Source organism: Lipophrys pholis (genome assembly GCF_963383615.2).
Source record: "Lipophrys pholis genome assembly, chromosome: 14".
Taxonomy (NCBI): Eukaryota; Metazoa; Chordata; class Actinopteri; order Blenniiformes; family Blenniidae; genus Lipophrys; species Lipophrys pholis.
Window position 1 is genome coordinate 24,724,725 of NC_137633.1, and position 19,480 is coordinate 24,744,204.

At 45.4% G+C, this 19,480-nt stretch overlaps 1 protein-coding gene across 1 annotated transcript; it reads left to right on the top strand.

Moving 5' to 3' along the window:
- Positions 1-1,167: 1,167 nt before the first annotated feature.
- Positions 1,168-4,058, top strand: sox11a (SRY-box transcription factor 11a). The gene is made up of 2 exons (XM_080480460.1): positions 1,168-2,074; positions 2,204-4,058. The coding sequence occupies exons 1-2, from the start codon at positions 1,266-1,268 to the stop codon at positions 2,400-2,402; spliced, it is 1,008 nt and encodes a 335-aa protein (XP_080336586.1). The 5' UTR covers positions 1,168-1,265; the 3' UTR covers positions 2,403-4,058.
- Positions 4,059-19,480: the final 15,422 nt, after the last annotated feature.

A 19,480-nucleotide genomic window follows, 5' to 3' on the forward strand; every position in this document is an offset into this window, starting at 1 on the left:
CTCGCTAGGCGGGAGTATCTGTATCAGGAGACGCTCAGTAAAGCCCAGCTGGCTGGGCGGCTGCGTGGGGGAGGGTTCTAGGGGTAAGCGATTGCCCTCTAGGGGACGAAGCAGAGACAGAAAAAAGAAAAGCCTTATCGCCCAGCCGCCAAGTGTACCGCAACTGCTGGCTGCCACCCAGAGGGAAGGGTGGGGGTGGGTGGGAGGGTGGGGGTGGGGGGTTCATGCTCCACTGTCTCTTGACACTGCTCCACTCAGCAGGGAGCCTCCATCCATCCATCATCCATCCATCATCCATCCATCCATCCATCCATTATCCATCCAACCATCTCCTTCTGAGTGTGTTCATTCCTCTTGAGGAAGAACATCAGTTAAAACATTAATTTTATGATTTTTAAGATTCAAACTAAACCATAAACCCATGAATCATCATTTGGTATGCATGAGGTGTGTGTGTGTGTGTGTGTGTGTGTGTGTGTGTGTGTGTGTGTGTGTGTGGGTGGGTGTGTTGGGGGGGGGGGGGGGGGGGGGGTGAGCTTAGACAGCAGGATGTACTACTGACCTATTTCTTTCCTTCTGATTAATACTAAGAAATAAACAAAAGCTGAATTGTTGTTGTGATTAATTAACGAGATTATTGTGAAGTGAAATGAGAGTTTATGTGAACAGATCCGTTCATAGAAAGCAGCAGACGTCTGGAACAGAGTCCAAGCGCCACCTTCAGTATCCAACCTCTGTAGGAGAAAATCAATCAGTCTGCATTTTTCTGTGAATGGCCGTGAAGCTGCCTTTTCTCCGGTAACGGAGCAGGACGCAGCCTGTTGTGGAGGCTGTATTTTCTCCGGTAACGGAGCAGGACGCACCCTGTCTGGAGGATGGTGTGCGCGGCTTGGAGCGTAATGTTGATATGAGAGCACACAGGCTCAATGTGCAGTGTTTAATATGCCTGTCTCGCCCGGCGTGTTGCCCCAGACACCGTGTGGCACAGATCCCACCTCCTCCACTCCGACGCGCTCGGGGGGCGGAATAAAGGGTTAAGGGGAGTCTTGGATGGAGTCTGCTGGGCGGAGTGGAAGAAGCGCCATTGGACGGTTGTGTGTGACGCAGGGGACAAGAAAAGGCTGATAACTAGTTAAGAAGGCAGTTTGTAAGTCTGGAAAAAGAGTGCAGAGCTTGAGAGATATTACGCAGACGGGACGCGGACACACGGCACGCAGAGCAGAGAGCGGAGCCGTTTGGCAGTGCGTGATTTTACCGGGGGGAGCATGGTGCAGCACACTGACAACAGCGAGACGGATGGGAGCATGTCCAGGGAGGCCACCGACTCGGAGGAGAGTGAATTTATGGCGTGCAGCCCGGTGGCCATAAACCCGGACTGGTGCAAGACGGCCACCGGGCACATCAAGAGACCCATGAATGCTTTTATGGTCTGGTCCAAGATCGAGAGGAGAAAGATCATGGAGCAGTCCCCGGACATGCACAACGCAGAGATCTCCAAGCGGCTGGGGAAGCGCTGGAAGATGCTGAAGGACAGCGAGAAAATCCCGTTTATCCGCGAGGCGGAGCGGCTGCGGCTCAAACACATGGCGGACTACCCCGACTACAAGTACCGACCCAAGAAGAAACCAAAGCTCGACTCTTCCAAACCATCAGCACCGTCTCCGGAAAAGTGCGCAAAGATAGCAAAGACTCCCAGCAAGAAGTGCGCAAAGATAAAGACGAAGAGCGGCTCCAAGTCCGCGCACGGCTTCGGGGAGGACTGCGTGTTTCCCGGTTTCAAACTTACAAAGACTGTGAAAAGTGAGCTCAGCGACGAGGACGAGGACGAAGACTACGAGGAGGACTACCGGACGGGGCTCCGCGCCGGGGCCCGGGACGAGGAGCGCATCAGGCCCTACAACGTGGCCAAAGTGCCCGCGAGCCCGACGCTGAGCTCGTCGGCCGAGTCGGACGGAACCAGCATGTACGAGGAGGTGCGGAGCAGCAGACTGTTTTACAACATCAAGAATATCACGAAGCAGAGCGGACTGCAGGGCGCGCTGCACGCTGCTTCCGCCTCACCAGCATCCTCCAGGTCGGTGTCCACGTCCTCCTCCTGCTCTTCCTCCTCCTCTTCCTCCTCCTCCTCCTCCTGCTCCTCCTCCAGCTCCGGGGAGGACACGGACGACCTGCTCTTTGACTTTAGCCTGAATTTCGCCCCCAGCGCCCCCGGCTCGGAGCTGGGGAACCCCGGGTGTGGGAACCTGTCCCTGTCTCTGGTGGATAAGGACCTGGACTCGTTCAGCGAGGGCAGCCTGGGCTCACACTTCGAGTTCCCAGACTACTGCACGCCTGAGCTGAGCGAGATGATCGCTGGAGACTGGCTGGAGGCCAACTTCTCCGACCTGGTCTTCACTTACTGAGCCTCAGTAATAACAGCGGTAATAACAGATGGCGGTGGCCCCCTCCCCCTGTGGCTTTCTGAAGGGGGGGCAGCTGGAGGAAAGAGATGCTCCTGAAGCTGGTAATGAAAAAGAATACAAGAGTGAAGTCTGCAGACGTTTTTTTTTTTTGATTTTTTTTTTTAAATCTGGCAGCATGACAGGGTTTTCTGGATTTTCCCGGGTCTGCATTTACTACTCAGCTGAACCACAAAGGGAAGAACACGTGACCTTCTATGCATCTTGTCCTCTTCACACTAAACCTGCAGGGAGCTGATCACGGACTGTGGACTGACTCAGAGCAAATCTGTGAACTGACGATTGTTCAGGATTTTCCTTTAACTTCTGCTTGTTTGTTTTTTGTAACTGATTCCGTTTACCTCCTGGTGGAACCTCTGCAGAGTCCCGGAGGAAACCTTTTGATACATAACAGACCTCATCTTTTTAAAAGAAAGTAAGATATTTTCAGGCATATTTTTGTACAGTTGAAAGGGAACGTTCTTACTGTGCTTTCAGTGAGTTTCAGGCACTTGTTCCCTTTATCATTTGTTTTTAGCATGCAAGGGAGTCCTGGTTTTAAGGATTAAGTTAAATTAAAACTTGCATCAAAAATGCCTTGTGATTTTAAACTAGGTTTTGTACAGTTGTAGAGCAGATTTGTTGAGTATTTGTAGACATACAATGGCGTCATGGGGAAGACATACCTCAGAGCTGGAACTAGTTTCAAGATTGTATATGTACTGTAATATAGTAAAGTTAGGAGTTTATGTATATCATACTGGTGATATGTGGATGGGTCCCGATCGCAGGTGTGAAACTGGATTTTGGTATTTTTTATGGCACATACTGTTTTTCCCCCTTCTAATTTTTTTTGTGCAATATATCCTCTTAAGACACAGACCATCAACAATTGTAGCAAGTGATGGAGGAACAGACTCGTGCACTGTCAACATCATTTCATGTTATGATGCTGAAGCCTGTCCAGGCAGGAGAATAAACTAATCAGCTGGAACTGATACCAAACCTCATGGTGTGATCCATACTGTCCCAAGCAGATCCATACCACAATTTGAATGTTATTACTCCACATGGGAGATTGGATGATCAGCAGATCTGACACCAGAACATCTTTAACGTGACTGCAGATCAGAAAAGGGGTCTGACGCAGGGCCGGTCTGGTTCGAACAAGCAAAAAAAAAACATTCCATATTCCTGTTTCATGAAATGAAACTTTATTTTAAGACTGAAGACTGCCTTCTTTTTTTAAAACATTAACCACAAACCTGTATTTTTTATTTCTTGCACTTAAAAAAGCAGATATTGTTTATTTTTATGTGGGTCTTACATATGAAATGTCTTTGATAAAAAGGTTTTGGAGTCTGACCTAATTATATGCCAAGACATTTTTTGAAGTTCTGGGCAGCAGTGATTTCACATTCCAGTGTGAAACTGTCTTTGACTCCTCTTTTAATAAATAAGTACGTACCACCATCCACTGTCCTTTCCGTTTGTGAATATATGTACACAGATGTGTTCTTTGTTGGGTTGAAAAGGATGTGATGACAAAATGATGCCTACTTTGTATGTGGGCGGATACTCGAACTGGAGAGGCTCAAACTACCATGTGAATTCACGTTTAATAAAAAGGAAAGAAAAAAAAAAGGAAAACTTGTATACTGCAGTGTGGAGGTGTTTTACTGTCCCGTCCTTCACATTTGCTGTTTTCTTCCTCGACGCCTCTCAGAAAAAGGACACTGCGGCTTTAAGCAGTTGAATTGCCCGCTTGGCTCAGCGGAGCGTCCTGATTGGACGGCTTGCTGGTCGTCTTGGAAACAGAGCTGGAAACAGGAGCCGGTGGCCCGGCGGAGCTTCCTGATTGGATGGCTTGCTGGTCGCCTTGGAAACAGCTGGAAACAGGAGCCGGCGGCGGGGGCGGGCTCGGAGGGGTCGAGTCAGGGAGTGTGTGTGTGTGTGTGTGTGTGTGTGTGTGTGTGTGTGTGTGTGTGTGTGTGTGTGTGTGTGTGTGTGTGTGTGTGTGTGTGTGTGTGTGTGTGTGTGTGTGTGTGAGAGAGAGAGGTGGGGGTGGGGGGGCTTTTCTTCTGAGCTGTAATTGACCTCCCCTGATTTTCTTTGTCGCACTGACAGGATCAGTCCCCCTGAAAGGTAACTCAAATCAAGATTCCAGTGGTTTGCAGTCTTTGAAAGCACAAGAAGCTCACAGACGATGTGAATCCAAGAAAGAGTAAATGGAAGTGGGTAAAATGAGCCGTGGAAGTAAAGATGCGATTACTCCTCTGCAGGAGCTGCAGCTGTAGCGCACAGTGGTGGGTTGGTGTCGTGGTGAGGCTCCTGTGTGTCCAACTCACGTTGCTCTGGCTCCTTATCAAAGATGGAAATCACTGTTGTGCATCACGTGTGTATAAAAAAAACTATTAGTATGAGAAGTAATCAATTACAGTGATTACATCTGGAGACCTTGTGTCCTCTTGGGCCTGACTTTACAGACGGGTTATATAAGGTGTGTGTGTGTGTGCGTGTTCATCACAGCGATACAAGCTACTGATGAATACTTTCCATGCATGGCTTCCCAGGTACAAGCCCCCTTCTATTAAGTCAGTTTTCAAACCTGTAATAAAACATTTATCTATTTTATTTATTTACTTTCCCTGACCTACTGGTCAAAGTTGCTCATGGCTTCCAGCTCCGTTCCCAACAGAAGCTCAACATTGATTTTGTGTTGGTCTGAAATATCTGCTCAGGGTTAATGCAACTGCTGCATGTTGAAATTAAATTAGTGAGCCGTTAAAATGTCCTTCTATTTCCTGCTTAAATAAATAAAGGTGCGTTGGTGAGAAGACACTGAGTGAGATGCTGACCTCCATGAACTACAACCACAAAGAGACGGAATCAAAGTCCCAGCTTTTAAATCCTTCATGGCACCAAAGACGTCCCACCGAAAGCTGTACTGCACAAAAGTTTATATGTCAGACTGTCATCTTCAAATGAACCAGAGCGATGAATAGAACTGATTGGTTATTAAAGGGAAATCTATAATCATCTATAAAAGGTAGAGTGCATGCGGGTGTACATATGCAAAGTTTTAAAAGTCACATTATTCTTTGGCGCATGTCATTATGTGGTTTTGGGTGCAGGAACACTTTTAGTTTGGGTCCTATGCGGTGTTTTATAAACGAGGCTCTGCTGTGTGTCCTGACTCTCCCACTGAGCTCACACACATTACGTCAGTGCTCAGCTCTTGCTGCTGCGCAGTACGACTCCATGTTGTGTCATTCTGAATCCACATGTGCTCACTCCCCCCCAGTGAGAGGCTGTCTGACACTGCTGTGGAAGACTGATCTCTACTCTGCACTGCAGCTTCATCACAACACACTCACCTCAACCGGTTTCCTGGGTTCTGAGACATATGGGCAGGGTGGATGTGATGATGTGATGGTGTGATGATGTGATGGTGTGATGGTGTGATGGTGTGATGATGTGATGGTGTGATGATGTGTGGTGTGTGATGGTGTGTGGTGTGTGATGGTGTGGTGTGTGATGGTGTGTGTGATGTGTGATGGTGTGTGATGGTGTGTGGTGTGTGATGGTGTGGTGTGTGATGTGTGATGGTGTGTGATGTGTGATGGTGTGTGATGGTGTGATGATGGTGTGTGATGGTGTGTGATGGTGTGTGGTGTGTGATGGTGTGGTGTGTGATGGTGTGGTGTGTGATGGTGTGTGATGTGTGATGGTGTGTGATGTGTGATGGTGTGTGATGGTGTGATGATGTGATGGTGTGTGATGGTGTGTGATGTGTGGTGGTGTGTGATGTGTGATGGTGTGTGATGGTGTGTGATGTGTGATGGTGTGTGATGTGTGATGGTGTGTGGTGTGTGATGTGTGATGGTGTGATGTGTGGTGTGTGATGGTGTGTGATGTGTGATGGTGTGTGATGTGTGATGGTGTGTGATGGTGTGTGATGTGTGTGGTGTGTGATGTGTGATGGTGTGTGATGTGTGTGATGTGTGATGGTGTGTGGTGTGTGATTGTGTGTGGTGTGTGATGGTGTGTGGTGTGTGATTGTGTGTGGTGTGTGATGGTGTGTGATGTGTGATGGTGTGTGGTGTGTGATGTGTGATGGTGTGTGATGTGTGATGGTGTGTGTGATGTGTGATGGTGTGGTGTGTGATGGTGTGTGTGATGTGTGATGGTGTGTGGTGTGTGATGTGTGATGTGTGATGGTGTGTGATGGTGTGGTGTGTGATGGTGTGTGTGATGGTGTGTGGTGTGTGATGGTGTGTGTGATGTGTGATGGTGTGGTGTGTGATGGTGTGTGTGATGTGTGATGGTGTGTGATGTGTGATGTGTGATGGTGTGTGATGGTGTGTGTGATGTGTGATGGTGTGTGATGGTGTGGTGTGTGATGGTGTGGTGTGTGATGGTGTGTGTGGTGGTGTGTGATGCTCTGACACCAGCTCCAGCCATGCTCTATCATACATTCCTGTTACACTGTCAGGGCTTTACAGAGCCTGACAAGACACACCACAGTCCTGCAGCATCTTTCTTCCAGCTGTTATGTATTAAATGATGAAGATCCAGGTGAGAGAAACTCAGACTCCTATTGAGGTGAACCTGCACCCTGAAACCTCTGATCCACCGACTCACATTGGGAGTGGAGCAGAATGTGGCTGAGGCTCAGTGCAGCTCCTGCATCCTGACGCCAGTCCTGATCCGAGGAGACTCCTGCTGCTGCTGCTGCTGCTGCTGCTGCTGCTGCTGCTGCTGCTGCTCTGTGTATGAGAGAGAGACAGAGAGACAAAGAGGGAGAGACAGAGAGAGAGAGAGAGAGAGAGAGAGAGAGGGAGGGAGCAGCAGTCCCATCTGCTGGACTGATATTTACTCCCTTCACATTTGTAAGAAGTGGGGGTGGCAGAGGCCCAATTCCCTCGTGGTGTTTTAGCACTCTGACACACACACACACACACACACACACACACACACACACACACACACACACACACACACACACACACACACACACACACACACACACACACACACACACACACACACACACACACACACACCAGGTGTAACCTGCTCGTGGTGCAGCCGAACGGTTTGATGTAATCTGATGTCCATTAACAACTCCACGGCAGTATTTCATTATTGAGAGACCGAAGCAGCCGTCCTATTGTCTCCCGACACAGAAGCAAACAGTTCAGTCACTGCTCCCAGATCGCTGATCTGATCGGGAGGGGTCACCATTCTGCTAGAGGTCGCACATCACTCAGGGGCTTTATCTGGTGGAGGTCAGGCGCTGGAGCTGCTCACACCTGCTTCTCTTCACACTGGATCCAGACGGAGCTCCGCTGATGGATGGAGGATCCTGGATGACATTTTGCAGATTCCGCCGACACTCCGTCTTCCCGTAGTGTGTGTGAGAAAATAAATTAAGGCTTTTCCATTTCACAAATGCCACAGTAATGGTCTCAGTGTAATTACAGCTTGTAATGACCTGTACCGGTGTTTGGAGTGCAGTCACACACTCTGCTTGGCCTGATTGAAGTCATGTTAAGATTTACATAACTTTGTTTGGAATTAACCGGGACTCTGGTCTGCATTTGTCTTCCAGCTTCCCAGCAGCTACAGCGATTCTCTCCTCCAATGTCGTCGTTCCTGTGTGTAAACTTCTGAGCTTTTAATCCATCTCGGGGGTTTATGTTGGTCTTTTTAACACATCTGGTGTAGTTCCATCTGTCCCTATGTGTCGTAGTATAAATTATTGTTCCCCGCATAATGTTGTCGAATGAAGTGGCTACGTGTGTTCGTCTCGCTTCATCAAGGCCCCGTCCACACCAGCCTAAACCGTCTCTGTTCTCCCCGTCGTTCCGTGGACACGTCACTATGGACACGGCTCAAAATAATGCAGTGCACATGCCAGGCCTTTAGGTGGCGCTGTCTTGAAACGGGAAAGCCACTACAACAGAAACAGTCTGGCCAAGATACATGGGGAGAAAATAGTTATATCTTAAAAACTAAAGCAGCACAAACAACAATTCTGTCAGCACAAACCAGCACTAACGATTGAGACCATTATTTGTTCAGCTTGGACAGAGTGGAGGAGTCGTGTGTGCGCCCTCCGCCTCGCGCCTGGGAGCACGCACACATGCACGCCTTTCTTAATATTATTTTATTTAATATCTTAAAAACTAAAGCAGCCCAAATGATAAATTTTTTTCCGGCACAAACTAGCACTAACGCAACACAAAGGATTGGGTCTATATTCACAGATCTTTGTAAGGGGTGGGGGGGGGGGCCAGCTTCACTGAGGTCACAGATGACCCTACGCAAAGCGGCAGATGACGATTTTGACATCACTGCGCACACGCGCCTTGCAGAGAGCATGAAGGGGCCTTTACTGCGCATGCGCATATCTCGCCCCCTCCCTCCCCATTGAAAACGGTTCCTTCTGTTTAGGCGCTTGTAAACCAAGATGGCGGACCATAGTGGTGTGATTCATGGTCAGTATTCTAGTTTTATCCTCCAGATCAGTAGTTTATTAGTTGAGACTCTCCACTGATAGCATTCGATGTGTCATCAGTCCATGCGGATGTCAGGTTCTCTCCATTTTCTTCACGTTTATAGTGTTTTGTTCTCTGCAGACACGTCTGTGTAGTTTCATTACAAAAACAAGCCACAGCGCCCTCCAGTGGCCCGGCATACTAACTACATCGTTGTCTCTGTGTCCGCTGCTGCAGTGGAAATACACTCCTTTTTTTTTAAGGGATTCGGCGTTGTCGGGCCGATATGTTATGTAAGAAACATACTTATTTAATAGCACATCACTGAACCAAGATGTACACAATATATGTAGATAAATGCACATGTATATAATATATACAAAGTTGTAAGCAAAATTAATATTAAATACAATTTTTCTTCAGGGGCCACATACAGTCCACTTACGTCTTGAGTGGGCTGGACTGGTAAAATATTGCTATAATAAATTACACTTGAATGTTTTGCTTTGTTGTGGCGTACAGTGTAGGTGATGAAATTGTCTTTAACTTTTCAAGATCACACAATTACACCTGAAGATGACTTCAATCTCAACATAAAGTAAATTGTAATAAAACAATCTGGTGCAAAATACAGTGAAATATTAAATAAAAGAACTTGTTATGAATCCAATATAACTACCTTGCTTGGTGGTTTGTGGGGCTGGATTGGACACAGTGCAGCACCGCGCTGCAGAGAGGCTGTCCGCTGTCCGCTCATTAAGGTGTGTTCACAGTTAAAACCACTCTGTGCACGAGGATTTGGCCTCTCTTGCTGGGTCCCCTGAACAGATAGACCGTCTGAATGGATGGCTCGCTGCATAAAACAGTACCGTCAAGGCAAGTTTCATTTTTGGGCCATATTCAAGTATATTATTGGAATTTACTGCGGGCAAATCAAAAATGAATGGCAGACCACAGTTGGCCCGCGGGCCACTGTTTGGACACCCCTGAGTTAGACATCTCCAGCGAGACGTCTCCAGTTAGACATCTTCAGCAGGACATCTCCAGTTAGATGTCACCAGTAAGATGTCTCCAGCAGGATGTCTCCAGTTAGACGTCTCTAGTTAGACATCTCCAGGTTGACGTCTCCAGCGGGACGTCTCCATTTAAGATTTAAGATGTCTCCAGTTAAACATCTCCAGCAGGACATCTCCAGTTAGATGTCTCCAGCAGGATGTCTCCAGTGAGACGTCTCTAGTTAGACATCTCCAGGTTGACGTCTCCAGCGGGACGTCTCCATTTAAGATTTAAGATTTAAGATGTCTCCAGTTAAACATCTCCAGCAGGACATCTCTAGGTAGATGTCTCCAGTGGGTTGTCTCCAGTTAGACATCTCCAGTTTGATGTCTCCACCAGGACATCTCCAGTTAGACGTCCCCAGCGGGGCATTGAGCTACAGCGGATCATGTAGTCCTCAATTAGCTTTCCCTCCAGGGCCAAAATATGACCAGCATGCCAAAGGCTGGAACATCCGAGGTTTTTCCAAACTATGTCAGTAAAAGTTGTTTTAATTGTAGATCCTACCAGATGCAGATGCTACCATTATTACTATTACTATTGCTGTTATATCATTATTAGTCAAGGTGGTTGTAGTAATAATTTAAGCCTGATATTTCAAAAAACAAAAAAGGCACTCTTGAGTGTAAAACCAAAAAAGGAAGTGCAACAACTATTTAATTAATTACAAATGCACTGAGAGAGACAGAGACAGGAATACAACGAGAGATTTGCAGTTTGTTACTTTTATAATACCACAATAATAGTGTTGCTGTTGTTTTAGTGCTGCATTTGTTTCTGTTGTCTCGTTTTATCCATTTCTTCTTTTTAATTGTGGTCTCTTTCATTTGAAGTGTAAAAACTGATATATAAATGAACTTAGTAGTACTATTGTTTTTGTAATTTTTTATTATAATACACCACAGTTAGATTTCCAAATAAAGACAAATGAATGAATTCACTCACCAAATCAGTGAGAAAAGTGACAGCGATGGGATGAGGAAATCCCTCTGATGTATCCTGTCGTCTCAATCCTGAGGCCAAGATGTTGCATCGGAAAGTCGGAGGTGAAGAACTCAGTCCTCCACTCTTCTTGTCGCAGCATCATCCGACAGCGGCACCTGCTTTAAGGTGCCTTTTCACATCAGCTCAATGAGTTACCAATATCAATTTTCCAGTCATTCCTGGCACGTTCCTGACATTCTTTAAGTGACGGAATGCATCAAAATAAGGTTCTTGAATGGGCGTATCAGTGCGCAACATTCCTGATATTCGTTCTTTCTGGCTGCCAAAAAAAACCTTCCAAGAATAACAAGACTCGCCTTGATACATGACGTTTGCAACTGACTGTGTCGATTTGTTGTGACGCGTGTTGATGCGTTTTACAGAGTGACAGAATTCGCTCCCCTGCAGCCTCCTCCTCTCGGATCAACTCTATGGAATTTCTCTGGATGTGGAGCGATCTGAAGTGTGTGAACTGTACAGCAGCTGATTGTAGAATGACTGAGGCATGATAGAGCCATATCTACACCCAGTCGCGGACCTGGATCGTTTTACGCCCTGGGCGAACACCCACACCCCCACGGGCCGCGTCTGAGGCGCTGATTCTCAAATCCTCTCAGAGCAAAATCCACAACTTAATCAATACCAAATTCTTTCAATTCGCCACATTCCTGACAGATTAATGAGAGAAAGTGACGATGCGCATTACCACACAGCAGTGTGCAATAGCGCACAACACCGCAGAACAATAATGGCGACCGTACGTAATGACTGGTGATGATCCGCCACCGTTTCCTGCTCTTACTTGTAAGGCATGATAACAGGTTGCGGCTGTCTGCGACGCCTCTGCCTCGAATCACATAAGTTCAGATGGAAATAGTGATATGAAGTCAGGAATTGAGATTGGTGCCATTCCTGACTTGTCATTACGTGTAAATGTACCTTTAACAGCTCCTCAACCGTTTTCTTGCTTTTTTCATTGGGATTAAAATCTTCACCAACCATATCAATTGCAGTATTTTCAATTACCTCAGCATCAGCATATAGTTTCTTAGGTTTGGCAAGATTCCATGAAACAAGGGATGATGCCACTTCATGTTTTCAATTTTACTGTTGCGGCTGTGGGATTTTGGAGGCCAGTTGGCATTAAAGCTGGCGGTATGCAGAAAGTTGAACTGCCGCTTTACATGATCCACTTTGCTGACAGCTCCGGTCTGCATGCGTATCAAGCATGTGATGTGGGTTTAGCATTAGTATGGTCTAATATAAAACAAAACTGGTCGGTCCAGTCAGATTTGAACTGACGTCTTTCCTGGTCGGCTTTGCGCTTTTTCACGCCACAGATCACGTTGTTCTTTGCTTCATTTTGACTCACCTACTTTCTGCTTGATGGCGGGTTACGTCAGGCGCCCTCAGCCTCTGGGGTCATGACTATGGTCCTGATGAGGTCCAAACAAAGTAGAGCAATGCATTTTTTTTTTTTGTTCACAAATTGCACTTTGTTTCACATTGAGGTGCAGCTAACAGGCCGGCGCTGGCCAGACAATTGACCAATAGACCTTTTTCACACTTCCGCGTTTCAAACCGGATGTGGAGCTCATCTACGTCCGGCGGCTATCGCTTTAGCGTTGGACAGTGACGATAATGGCTCAGTCTCGACGTGGTTGTTTTTGTTGTGTTCCTGGTTGCTCTTGTGGGGCAAGAAAACAACCATACCTCTCTTACCACGTTTTTCCTACGGACCCGGGCTAAAGGAGGCTGTGGATCCAAGCTATTAGAAGGGATGAGGGTCTGAAATGCTGCATAAAGCCAGGGAGCACTTTAGTATGCAGCCGGTACTTCACCCAGGAGGGTTCTGTCAGCAGATCTACCACCAGTTGCCTTAAAAGTGGAACTGTTCCATCTCTCTTTCCCTGGAATGACTTTATTGGACCACCAAGAGGGATTCTGTCTTCCAGAGGGCTCAGAAACGGCAGCTTGTCCTCTCACAGCTCGCCAGGCTGAAGCTGCTACTGCAGACCACCATTATGTGGGTCATCCACCCACAGGTAAATATCTAAGATGGTAAATTGCATAAATTTGTCATATAAGATCAAATATAACTGTTACTACAATTGCAGGACGTGTTGCAGCACCAGTGTGTACTTCTATACCATCTAAAGATCAAATCAATGACGGATACATATACTGTGTTCTTGCACCTCGACTCACACGATGTATTGATCCACAAGGAAATAATGTCACAGGAGCTCAATAATTAAACCAATCGTGCTCACCAGTGAAAATGAAAACAAGACTGTTTCAATTTCATTTTACATTTGAAAAATAAAGTAATGAAAATATAAGATAAAAATTAAGACTGAAACATGACCGTTTATAACATTGTGAGTTATTTTATAGTAGGACCTTATTTATATAGTGTGTTGCTGTGGCCTGGGAGGCTCCACCTCTCTTGACTTCCCAGTAGTGAACCCCCACTTCTCCCGACTCCCCAGTGAACCTCCACCTCACCTAACTCAACAATTAACTTCCAACCATCCAACATACTCCATTGTCCACCCTGTGCTTCCCCTCTGTATATCCACACTGCGCCTCCACACCTTGCCTTCACCCTGTATCCCCACACTGTGCCTCCACCACGGGCCTCTACCCCCGCTGTGTCTATTTGCATGTGACCAGGTCACGGTGTCACGTTCCCCTCCCCCCCTCCTCACACTGACCCCTCTGGGCCGGTACAGGAAGCCAGCAGGTTGGACTCCTGCAGTGTTTGTGATCCAGGCTCCCTGCTCTCTCCACCCAGTGCCTCCAACCTCCTCTCTCCACAATGTGACAACAAAACCTCCCTCCACCAAGTCAGCATGATAACACAATGGAGCTCCACGCATCTGATTCTTATTCTAATTGTTTTTCAAGACATTTGTCTTTATGACTTGCAGGGAATCAAGTAAGCAGTTCCACTAATTCTGTTTAATTAAGGCCCCGTTTACACGACAACGAATTAGAGTGTATCTGCTAAACTTTCTTCACTTTTGGTGGGGTCCGTTTTTCACGGCACCAGTTTGCGGATGCACTGTATCCGCAAAGTTTTTAATCCGGCTCCCGAGGTGGAAAGATTCTTTCACGGAGCAAATCCCTCCTGCAGAGACTGATGGAGGCTACAGAGCCTATTACTGCGCATGCACATCTCTCCCCCTCACTCCTGCTCATCCAGTTGTAAACAAACATGGCGGCTGCGTAGTGGTACGACCCGCGGTCTATATTCTAGTTTTATGGTCCAGATCAGTAGTTTATTAGTTGAGACGCTCCCTGATAGCATCGGATGTGTCAACAGTCCATGCGGATGTCGGGTTCTCTCCATTTTCTTCACGTTTATAGTGTATTGTTCTCTGCACACATGGCTGTGTGGTTTCATTACAAAATCAAGCAACAGTGCCCTCCAGTGGCCCGGCATACTAACTACATCGTTGTCTCTGTGTCCGCCGCTGCAGTGTAAATACACTCCTTTTTTTTAAGGGATTCGGTGTTGTCGGGCCGACATGTTATGGAAGAAACATACTTATTTAATAGCACATCACTGAACCAAGATGTACGCAATATATGTAGATAAATGCACATGTATATAATATATACAAAGTTGTATACAAAATTAATATTAAATAAAAATTTTCTTCAGGGGCCACATACAGTCCACTTACATCTTGAGTGGGCTGGACTGGTGAAATATTGCTATGATAAATTACACTTGAATTTTTTGCTTTGTTGTGGCGTACAGTGTAGGTGATGAAATTGTCTTTAACGTTTCAAGATCACACAATTACTCCTGAAGATGACTTCAATCTCAACATAAAGTAAATTGTAATAAAACAATCTGGTGCAAAATACAGTGAATATTAAATAAAAAAACTTGTTATGAATCCAATATAACTACCTTGCTTGGTGGTTTGTGGGGCTGGACTGGAGCCTTTTGCAGGCTTATGTTTGACTTATGTTAGGTTAGGTTAGGTTAGGTTAGTTGTCACGTGAAACGTTGTCGTGTAAACAGGGCGTAAGTGTCTCATAGTCAAATTGTGATTATTTTACTCCAAACCAAAAGTAACAATTTACAACTGTATATTGTGTTTGTAATGTTTGCAAGTTATTTTCTTAAAATTCCAATTTCAGCTTCATTAATCTGATGAATCTTGTCTGTCTGGCAGAGCAATGCATAATTTAATGGTGTCATCCCAGATAGACGATTCCCATTTAGACGACTCATAAGTGAATTATTTGTAACATTTCAGTGACCTAGGATGAATATTAATGTATTTTTACACATAAAGACACATAGTTTCTTTGAAAAAGTTTCTGAACTTTAGTTTAAAATCGCAGCGAGCGAAGGAAAAAAGAAAACAGGGCCCCGATGTCGGGCTAAAAATGGTGAACGGACAACGGACTGCAACCACGGAAAACTTGTCCACACAATTCCAAACAACTCATCCACAACTATTTTTTTCAGCAGAAACATTGGCAGCTGCCCAGAGCGCAAAATCAACAGGGCGCACCGTGAACCGGCTCAGATGCGGTCTTCAGAAATACGGTTTTCAGAAATCCATTTCTGAAAATAATAAGCCGCTTCATAGATGACGGCTTTGAGTGATGCGTTCAGGTGCTCGTTAACGTGTAGGAACCCCGCCTTCCGACACGTTAACGAGCTGCGGGGCTCAAACAGTATAGACGTTACAAGCTTTTTTAGCATTTATGATTTGGAGGATTGGATTTCAAAGTATCTTTATCACGATGTAAAGACATTGTACTGCCCCGATGTCAGAACGGGATAAGGCCGCTTCGTAGCCGACCGCTTTCAGTTCAGGTGCATCACGTCAGCGTGCCCTCCGACATGTTAATGAGCTGCGGGGCTCATACAGTAGTGACATTACACACAAAACATGATTAAAATATGATTGATGAAGACATTAGCGAGGTAGAACGTGCATGCGCAGCACACTGCAGTGCCAAAGTTTTTTTTTTGGGGGGGGGGGGGGGGGGGGGGGCACCGTCATGTGTAAAGAAGACCATTCTTTGCAAGAAACAAATATATATGGACATATACTAGATATATGAAACATGTATAAGATATAAATTAGAAATAATATGTAAAAGTACATTGTACAACCTGCTGCTGCTGTTTTGCTGCAGAATTACTTCTGTTGTAGTTAAATTCGGTTTTCCAAAGTAAAGCTAATGACTTTCACTGAATATTATTCCACTCGGTATTGCTTCGCTCTGTAGTCACAGTGGTGAATCCAGAGATGCTGCACATGCTGCTGCTCCGGTAAGGCAGTGAAAAAAATTAATTAATTAATTAAAAATGGAAGTAAACAAAACTACTTTAATTACATTTTTATTTTTTTTTTTTTACGAATTATTCAATTAAAATCAATTAATCAAATTAACACTTTATTTTTGACAGCACACATTTTTTACTAGTGTGGTCAATCGATTTACTAATTAATTGCACAATTTTCTGGAATTGCAATCAATTGCATGGTTTCTGTACTGAAGATTGAAGCTTGTCATGGATATTTATTGAGAGAAAACCAGGGAATTAACGTCAACTCAATTTAAATTCAAAGACTATTTTTTATAACATCCTTTTAGCTTTGGGTGAAACTGTTCCTCTCCAAGATTAATAAAATAATAAAAACATAACTTAATGACTTAATAAACATCTAACATAAGTCTAGGTTTTGTTACACTGCAGGTCCAACACTTTGAGAATTTGAATATAGTGGCAAAGATATACTGTAACACACACACACACACACACACACACACACACACACACATACATATACGAGAGAGAAAGTAACACTCAGAAAAAGAGAGAGAGAGAGAGAGAGAGAGAGACAGCACGTGTAACCCAGCTGGGTTTATCATTTATTATTGTTTGTTTGATTTAACTTTAATGTCACGTTTATATCAGTTTGATTTCATTTTAATTCAAAAGATATACAGTAGTTCTGGGTTAGGGTTAACCCATTTATGTCTTCACAAATATCCTTTGCTGATATTTGAGCATTCACAAAGCCTGATGCCCTGTCGTTTTGAAGTTCTCTTTCTGTCCTTTTGAGAAGACTGACTGCGACATCCACTTGCATGCTGGGAGACTGCATCAGTTTGCTCAAGATGTTGTACCACAACACTGTACAAATGCTGAAGCGGTAAGATCCCACCTCGACCAGACCAGGACTGGGCCTCAACCTTTATGATGGTTTTTTTGTTTATCATAGTCTCTCACCTCAATCAGTGTCTCCCTCACAGCACCTGCCTGATACCTCAGGGGCTCAACACTCCCACCTTGTTTCAGTCTACATCTTCAAAGTGACGGCCACATGTTTTTTCAGTATGGCCCATCTCTGAGTGGAGCCTGAAAACAGGTTGTAAAGCTTGTGAAAGATGCCAAAGTAACTTATGGCATCAGTGGAAGCCTCAGCAGCATTGGCCACAACCAAGTTCAAAGTATGAGCCCCACATGGAACAAAAAGAGCTCTCAGATTCACCTGTAGACGCCTGGCTTGAACACCCTTCTTTCATGTTGGCCCCATTGTCATATGACTGTCCTCTGCAGTCCTCCAAAGGAAGTTTTAGCTCCTCTAGTAGGTTCACAATTAGGGATGCCAAATGCTGACCTGTTGACTCGTCTGTCTCCAAAAAACCCATGAAATATTCCTTTATCATTTCCCTTCGGACTTCTGAGACCGCTCAAATTACGACTGGCCACTGTTCAGTGTGGCTGATGTCTGGAGTGCAATCTAGAATGATGGAGAAATACTTTACTTTCTTGACGTCACTCACCAAAACTGAAATGATCTTGTTGCTCAACAAATGTATTCATTGGTTTTGTATGACCCCGGCCAGCTCAGCTGGTAGAGCATGAAACTCGCAATCTCCAGGTAGAGGGTTCATGTCCCACGCCGGGTGCCACCTTCCCGTGGGCTCACCACCAGCAGGAAAGGTTCTTAATCGGTGCAATGTGATCTGGGTGACGGTGCTCAGACTGGTACCCCCGCGACCTGGAAGTAGACAAGTGGGAGAAAATGGATGGACGGATGTTGTATGTGGTGATGGAGGTAGCTGGTGTGACCAGAGGTACTGTTTTGGACATGGTTAAGGTGCTCTTTCAATATGGGGTCAAATTGTGCCATCAGTTCAACCTCTTTAAAGAAAATTGCCATTAGATGGTGTGAACAATGTTTCTGTATGCCCCCTGAATGCCAAATGTCTCACTGCCAGAGACTGCACAATTAGCTGAACATGTCAACACTGCTCTCCATCTCATCTTTTCAGCTTCAAGAAGTGCCATCTCCTGGTCGTCAATTGTTTGCCCCTTTTTTTAATCCGAACTGCCAGTTCTTTCCATATTTTCAGGGAGTTGAGGTGTTCTGGAGTCTTGTCATGAGAGGTGAGCAAAGAGTTTTCATGTTTCCAGTCTGTCCATCCTGAGCTCATTATGTTTATTGTCCTTTTGGAAAAACGTTTGCAGCAGAAAGAGAAAAGGCTGTTGTTTTTCTCTGAAAAGACTGACCAACTCCTGGCAATCTTTTCACCACTAATGTCTTCTTCAAATACTGGTGATGGCAATTCCTTCCATCACCCTCATTCTTTAGGAAAACTAAGTGAGGCGGTACCTCACTTGGTCCTCTGCAAACCAGCTAATGCATGTGGGAATTCTGTCAGTCAGAATTGAAGGCCAATTAGCAGGGTCAGTAGACAGAGGTTCATCCTCAGGAGCAGGATTTGGTAGGGATTCAGTTCCAGGCATCTCTAATGAAGAGAACAGTACATTGTAATTAGTATACCCATGGTTTTAACAGTATTTCTAGTGGTGAATCAGTATCACTCTTATCCAGAAGTTCACAAGAGTCTTATATCTACAAAAGTGAAACGTTATGCAAGAACACATACACATATGTCCATGTATTCACACACACACACACACACACACACACACACACACACACACACACACACACACACACACACACACACACACACACACACACACACACACACACACACACACACACACACAAGGGGGCTTTTCCTCCAGAAAGAACCAGGTGTTAGTTCAGAGCCAGGGCAAGATTTAGCACCAGTTCTTTGTCTTTCCACTGCCAAAGCTCTGGTCATTGCTGGGTCATTGTCGTTGCTGGGTCAGATCGGGGCCAGACACGTCATCAGGTGGGGGTGGAGTTATCGCTGGAGTTATCACTACTGACGAGGCAGAAGAGAAGCTGAACCGGCATATTGAAATCTACAGCGAACACAGAGCCCCGGAGTGGTTATAGAGAAAAAAATAATAATGACGTGTGGGAACGATATAATAAGTCGCTTCCTAACGTTAATAATGCGAGGGAACGATCTCCGCGAACGTGGAGCCGTCGCTCTCTCCAGAGCTGCAGATCTCCGGCCCTGTCAGCTATATATATATATATATATATATTAGGGATGTCCCGATCACAC

What these genes read in the sequence shown, in the direction of transcription:
- sox11a (XM_080480460.1), top strand. Translation starts at nt 1,266, where the DNA reads ATGGTGCAGCACACTGACAACAGCGAGACGGATGGGAGCATGTCCAGG. An exon ending in GCCTCACCAGCATCCTCCAG is followed by an intron (nt 2,075 to 2,203) that starts GTCGGTGTCCAC and finishes TTTCGCCCCCAG; the next exon opens with CGCCCCCGGCTCGGAGCTGG.